We start from the raw sequence: 7,698 nt of genomic DNA, 5'->3' as shown, positions 1-7,698 counted from the left end.
GTAGAAAGTAGAAAGTAGAAAGTAAAACTAGTGGTAATGTTTACTCCTAGTCTAGGCCTCTAAAAATTCTAACACTGCACCGAGAAGTAATAAACAACCGACGACTCACTCAACTCATTGAGAAACATTCAACAATGAACAAACAAAACAAAACCAAAAGAAAAAACCCGCAACAACTTCATTTTTTTCTTTGTTTTTTTCTTTTTCACCGAGACAGTAAAAACATTTTCATTAACTGCAAGCCATGGCATTTTAGGTAATATTCTCCAAAAACGGAGGGTAAATTACTTTTCTCTCTCTATAACAGAAGCAGAGAAAAAGCAAAAGTGACGAGACTCCACCTGAAAGAAAAATTACAGAGACACAGCGAGAGAGAGAGACAGAGAGAAAGATCTGAGTCGGCTGAGACCGAGTTAAAAGAGAGACTGAGTTGGAGAGACCGAGTTGACAGAAAGCTCTGTGTTGTGGTGTCAGAAATTAATGGTTGCTGTCGATGTTTTTGAAGAAAGTTCGTACAGTACAACACACAAAAAGGACACGAAGAGCAGAGAAGAGAAGAGGAGAGAGTTACGGAGCGATAGAGAGAAGATCCTAACCGTTGGATTAGATCCCAATCTCTGATACTCAACACCAACCGTCCGATTTTGCCTCTCTCTCTCTCTCTCTCTCTCTCTCTCTCTCTAGCTTAGCTCAGATTTTTTGGAGGTCAAGTGGAGAGAGAAAGAAAGCTTCACTGAAAACCGATCGCTCTCAAAATTCAACCTCTCTATATCTATCTAGCTCTCTCTCTCTGAGGTACTTTCTTGCATTCTTGTTCTACTTTTTCAATTTTAGTTTAAGGGAAAATAAGGAAGTGAAATTTTTTGTTTGGTTGCTCGGAAAATGAGGAAAAGAAAATAAAGTGATACTTTTTTGGGATCCTTTCTTTTTCTGTGCTTTTATTAATTGAAAAATGAAAAAAATCGGCTATTTTTGGGCTTAGTTGAGTGGTAAAGTTTCCGATTTTGTTTAAACAATCTTTTTAGGTTCTGAATTTCTATTTCTGTCGTTTTCCGCTACTTTCTTAGTAACCAAACAGGGAGAGATTTGGACTTTTTTTGTTGTTGGTGAAAGTAATTTTATAATCTTTAGTTTAGCTTTTCAAGGTTGATTTGAGCTGATTTTTTTTTGTTTGTTTGAATATATGTTTGTTTTTTTGTATAGGTTCGAGCTCCGTGACAGCTTTACTGTACTGTGATGGAGCTCAAGATCAAGCTGTGTAAATTGGTTTTTGAGTTTGAGTTACAAAATCCATGGAGATTTTCGCTATGCTAAAGAAATTTTGGGTAAGATTTGAATTTTCTACTGTTTGTTTAGCCATTTGAGGAATCTCTGCAAATATGAGATAATTTGAAGCAAAAAAAAGGGGCTAAGATAGTAAAAGAACCCTAGAATTTGTTGGGTGTTCTTGAAACCCTAGAATTTTAGCTCTGTGGCTTGAGTTTTCAGCAGAAATGGAAAGAACCATATAGTTGAAGAATTATTAAGAGAGGGAGAGAAAGTGTGTCAGAGAGATAGCAAGAAAAAGAATCAATGGAAGACTTTTCGAAATATGCTCATAGTTCAGCTCATTTGGCTGTGGCACGCCGTGACTATGCTGCCTTAAGGAACATTGTTTCTACCCTCCCTCGTGTTGCCAAGGCTGGGGAAGTTAACACTGAAGAGGAGTCTCTGGCTGCTGAGGTCCAGGCTGATGCCATTTCGGCTGTTATTGATCGCCGTGATGTTCCGGGTCGTGAGACTCCTTTGCACCTTGCGGTGCGCCTCCGGGACCCTGTATCAGCAGAGATTTTGATGGCAGCTGGTGCGGATTGGAGTCTCCAAAATGAGAATGGTTGGAGTGCTCTTCAAGAGGCGGTGTGCAATAGAGAGGAGTCAATTGCGATGATTATAGCAAGGCATTACCAGCCTCTTGCTTGGGCAAAATGGTGTCGGAGATTGCCACGTATTGTTGCCTCAGCAACTCGTATTCGTGATTTTTATATGGAGATAACTTTCCATTTTGAGAGCACGGTCATTCCATTTATTGGCCGTATTGCCCCTTCGGATACTTACCGCATTTGGAAGCGTGGTTCCAATCTCCGTGCTGATATGACTCTTGCTGGTTTTGATGGGTTTCGGATTCAAAGATCTGATCAAACATTTTTGTTTCTTGGAGAAGGTTACTCTTCAGAGGATGGTAATGTAAATTTGCAACCAGGTTCTTTGATTGTTCTTGCCCATAAGGAGAAGGAAATCACAAATGCTTTGGAAGGAGCTGGTGCTCAGCCAACAGAAGCTGAAGTTGCCCATGAAGTGGCATTGATGTCTCAGACAAATATGTATAGGCCAGGCATTGATGTTACTCAAGCTGAGCTTATTTCCCATTTGAATTGGAGGCGACAGGAAAGAACTGAGATGGTTGGGAATTGGAAGGCCAAAGTTTATGATATGCTTCATGTGATGGTGAGTGTTAAGTCAAGGCGGGTTCCAGGTGCCATGACTGATGAGGAACTTTTCTCTGTGGATGATGAAGAAAGGACGGCAAATGGTGAAAACAATGATGAGTATGATGATGTATTGACAGCTGAGGAAAGGATGCAACTGGATTCTGCACTTCGGATGGGGAACTCGGATGGTCCTTGTGAGGATGACGAACATGGGGTTGTTGAATACCAAGAAAATGGTGAAGCCAATGGTGTTAGTAAGGATAAGAAAAGTTGGTTTGGTTGGAACAAGAAAGGTTCAAAGAATGCTGGTGATGACCCTGAGGATTCAAAGATTTTAAAGAAGTTTTCAAAGTTGGCCCCAGAAGGTAGCAATCATAAAGCACTGGATCATCAAAAATCAACTTCTGAATTTCCCAAGGAGGATATGGGGGATAGTAAGAGGGGAAAGGATAAAAGCAGTAAAAAGAAAAAGAAGAAAGGGCCCACTAGTGAAACTAAGCATGAAAGCGAGTACAAAAAGGGTTTGAGACCTGTATTGTGGCTGACACCAGACTTCCCTTTGAAAACAGATGAGCTCCTGCCTCTACTTGACATCTTAGCGAACAAGGTCAAGGCTGTTAGGAGACTCAGGGAGCTTTTGACTACTAAGCTTCCTCATGGCACATTTCCTGTCAAGGTAATCCAAGACATCTCCTTTACTCATGTTATTACTGATACACCATCTTTACCAAACATTTTTTTTGTCAGTAAGGTTGATTTTCCATTATAACCATTGTACATGCTTGAATCACTTTTCTGCTTTTATTATGATTAATCTCCTTAATGCACTTCTTTGCCTGCCTCCATTGGTTTTCCTTTCTATTGGGATTGATTCGAAAAACCATTTTTTTGGTGGGGGGTGGGGGGGATATCTCTTTTGCGGTTTTAAAAAAGGGTCATTGAGAAACAGTAAGTTGCAGTCCTTTTTGTTTCTGATGCAGTGTTTATGGAGAGAGAGGACTGTCCACACTTTTTGAGGATCATGAATCATTTGTTCTAAATTTGAAGCTATTGTTTTAATGTTCACTTTTGGACTGGATGGCTGCTACTGGTTGCTTCAGTTTTATTCATTATTTGACTTATTATTAGATTTTCGAAATTTTACAGGTTAGGGTTTGTGTGTGCTTGTGCGTGTGCAAGTGTTTGTATTATGGTATTTCTCTCTTATACTTGTGTACTTGAGCCCCATTGTTGACATGTTATAGTCAATTATTTTTTTTTGATAAGTAGACATGTTATAGTCAATTATTACCTTATGGAAAAGAAAAAATGATGGAAAACATATTATGTCTCAAATGAACTTTGAAACTGGAGTTTCTGGCCTGAGAGTTTTCTTTCCATTAGCTGAACCACCAAATCATAATTTGCTGAAAACATATTGGAATTTTAGTCCATTTCTCTAGAACTGCAATCCTTACAGGCATCATTAATGATTAATCCTGTTGAATTTTATCTTGTTCTCATATGCCACTGGAGTAATCTTAAGTTTGTTAAGGCAAAAGTACATGTCAGGGAAAGACTGAACTGAAATAGGAAAAATAGGATGGTCTTGTTGAAATACTTTTTGACTGCTGCGATACAGCTTTCATACAAGTCTTTTTTTCTTTTTTTGGGGGAGAGAGGGGGGGGGGGGGGGTGTGTTTGTTTGAAACTAAAAAGAGTTGGAGAAAATACAGAATATTGTTGCACTCTCAATGAAGATATAAGGTAGATTTTCAATGTAGTCGATCTATTTGGAAGTGTATCAAGGTGAGTTTCTTGTTTGATCTTTTTCTCAAAATTTGAAATATGTTTTACTCATTTTGTTGAGGATTTATTGCTAAAGCATTGACCGAGTGAGGTCACAGCATTAAGATATCAACAAACTCATTTTCCAATTTTAATCAAAAAGAGAGGAAAAAAAAGGGGAAAGAGGGAAATAATGGACTTATAGATATGTAATTAAGGAATTCCTTGTGAGTTTGCCTATGTGGTATGGATGTTATAGTTTCTTCTGAAGAATGGGGCAGTAAAACTGTGAGCATTCATATAACTTGGGTAACCCCTTTATGGCATACTTAAAGGAATCATATGTAGGGGGGTGGGTTGTGTAAGTACTAAATAACAACTATTATAATAGAAAAAGAGGAAATCTATACATACAAGCAATATGCAAAAATTGAAAGATAAGAATAGATTTTAGTACTGGTCTCTAAACTTGAAGAACTGTGTTCTGGTTTAGGTTCCATGTCATATGCTATTGTCTATTTAATTGTTTACCAGGAGGTTTATGTAGGATGTTTGAAGGACTATATAATTAATGGGTTTGGGTGCATTTGCTAGCTACAATTTATTGTAGTTTCGTGTGTAGTTTTGGGCTTACTTTTAGGTTGCTTTATGGCATGGCTTGGTAATACACTTAATTGGTGTGGCTTATCCCGGGGCTTCTCTTGCTTGGCCTTATGCTTAGAACTAGTTCTGAAATATCCAAGTTGGATTTGAACCTATAATATATCATAGATGATGTGTGTCCAGTCCTACCTCAAGAACACCCTCCCCTCCACCCTCCACCCTCCACACTGCCCATCCACACGGAAAAAGAAGAAAGCAGTCAGAAGGAATCCTCAGTTTTTGAATGAGGAACAAGTAACTAGGAGGTACCTAGGCTGAACAAAAACACCCTTTCATGGAATTTTAGACACACACACACACACACATATATATATATACGTTGTGTGTGTAACCAGATTGTGGGATTTGTATGAACCTATCTTAATTTTACACTCAAACATGTTCTCTAAAGTTTACTTAACAGTGTTTAGTTCGCTAAATAATGCTACTCTTGCTGTCAATCTTGGTAACATTTTCTGGTTGTATAGTTCCTATTGTATGTGTGAATATAACACTGATAATTTAGTTGTACTGATGATTTCAATGCAAGGTGTTTTTTTTTTTTCCAGGATAAAAAAAATTGCAGTCTTCAATTACTGTAATTCAGAAACCTTCCTTATTATGATCCTAATTGCTGTTGCAAATGATACCTTCTAGGAGCAAGTTTGGTAGCCCACTACTAGCATAAAATTGATGTATAGTATACCCACCACCCACATGATAAGATAATAATGATGGCTTGGAAATGTATAGAAATTATTGTATGGCTTAATATATAGTATACCCTCTCTAATGCCTACCTTTTTTGTTATTCTTATTTATTTATTTATTTATTTGTTGGGGTGGTTGGGGTGGGTGTAGGGGGTGGCTTGGAGGGTTGGGATGATATGAACAATATATTGTCAAGTCAATCAAGTGACCTAATAACCAATCAGATTTTGTCATCACACAATCAGTTTTAGTTTATCAATGTTCACCATCATTCCTCATCATTTGTTGTAATCCTTGCTTTTTTTTCTAAATATTCACTTTGTTGATGCAATTAGGATGATTTGATCAATTTATTTTTGAGCTTAAAATTTAAAAATTACCTTGAAAGGGATAAAATAAGGAAAAGAAAATTTTGAGGGATCACAACTCGAGCAAACACATTCAAAGAGGGATAAAAAGACAAGAAAAGTTATCAAATTCTAAAGTTTTCCTTTTATGGAGTGGGCCTGACTGTGGAATTAAAAATTAATGAAACCCATTTCCATAAAGACGAGTCAGATGGTTTAAGGATTGTGTTTGTCTCTAAGCAATAAATGATTCTTATTGAAGTCACTACCTCTATTTGTGTATGACTTTTACCTTCTCATGGTGACTCAAGGTTGCCTATTCTATACTTTGGCTTTAACTTTGCTGCATTTTGCACAAACTCATTTATTTTACAAGCAACTCTAGATGACATTATGGGCCAACACTTTTCAGGTTATAATCCACCCATTAATAACTCATAATCAGTGTAGCAAATGATGACCGAGGTTTCTATGTAGATTTTAGTGAGGATAAATTGCTCTCCACTACTAAGTCTATTGATCCCATTCCTCATAGTTATATCCGAATTTTGTTTTTCGCTTTTTATTGATATTATGTTGATCATTCATTGCTCTAAAACTGAATATTGTATGTAATAACTATGTCTAGACTATTTTGCATTCTAGCTTCTGCTTATGGATATAATTGTAACATCTTATTTCTCTTCTGTAGGTTGCAATACCAATTGTCCCCACTATTAGAGTCCTTGTTACTTTCACAAAATTTGAAGAGCTTCAGCCATCAGAGGAATTTTCAACCCCTCTCTCCAGCCCAGCTCATTTCCAGGATGCCAAGTCCAAGGACTCAGAAGGCTCTGTGTCATGGATTTCATGGATGAGAGGGAGTCGTGGTGGGCAATCTAGTGACAGTGACAGTCACCGGTATAAGGATGAGGTCGACCCTTTCCTCATACCATCAGACTACACTTGGGTTGATGCAAATGAGAAGAAGCGCCGCTTGAAAGCAAAGAAAGCCAAGAGCAAGAAACATAGGAAACAGGCAGCAGCAAGAAACGGGGAAGGGACAACACATCAGGCCAGTGAAGAAGTTGAAGAATAATTATGTTAAAATCTCTCTGGCACTTCCCCACTTGCAGGTCCATTGCGACGGAGAGGGAGGTTTATAACTCCTGCGCGCACCCAGACCTTCAATTTTCCCTCTGGATAATTTGGTTGGTGGATGATTGGTAGGCAATCAATTTGTTGTTCTTTAAGAAGAGCCTTGTCTTCATGATCAGTTATTGTATTGTTATGGGAAGTGAGATTATAGAGAAGCAGGGTCTTCTCGTTTCTCTGATAGTTTGTTTTCATTCTAATTTTTCGTAGACGCCAATCTTGTATCTAAGTCATTAACAGTTTCACATTTTTTTTTTGTGATTGGTCTTTATCTCTCTCAATTCTAGCTCAAAGTAATAACTATTCGTTCCAGCTCACTTTATTTTTTAAGGAAAATTTAATGGAAATATTTTCACTCTTTAAGGAGTAATTGTATGATTTTGTTACAAGTAGATCACCCTTCACGATATGGTGTCTGTTATTGAGAGTATATTGTATCAGTTGAATGGCAATGGACAAAATCAGAAGGATGCAATCAGAATCTGGTTGTCCTGGCCAATGAATTATTAAGCGTGAATTCCTTCATCCCTAGTAATAATATGTTCATCTAAAATAATATGAATGTGTTCTTTAGGATTGTAGAGTGGGGATAGGGATGTCAAAAAGATCATGTGAAGGCACATCAAAAA

The 7,698-nt window shown here is 37.6% G+C and overlaps 1 protein-coding gene across 1 annotated transcript; it reads left to right on the top strand.

The window, feature by feature from the left end:
* Positions 1-327: 327 nt before the first annotated feature.
* On the top strand, positions 328-7,439 carry LOC126717541 (uncharacterized). The gene is made up of 3 exons (XM_050419315.1): positions 328-795; positions 1,204-3,144; positions 6,627-7,439. The coding sequence occupies exons 2-3, from the start codon at positions 1,573-1,575 to the stop codon at positions 7,011-7,013; spliced, it is 1,959 nt and encodes a 652-aa protein (XP_050275272.1). The 5' UTR covers positions 328-795; positions 1,204-1,572; the 3' UTR covers positions 7,014-7,439.
* Positions 7,440-7,698: the final 259 nt, after the last annotated feature.

The sequence above is a fragment of the Quercus robur genome, chromosome 3, assembly GCF_932294415.1.
Source record: "Quercus robur chromosome 3, dhQueRobu3.1, whole genome shotgun sequence".
In the NCBI taxonomy this organism is placed as follows: Eukaryota; Viridiplantae; Streptophyta; class Magnoliopsida; order Fagales; family Fagaceae; genus Quercus; species Quercus robur.
Note: the sequence above shows the minus strand (reverse complement) of the source record. Positions and strands in the feature narration are given on the sequence as shown.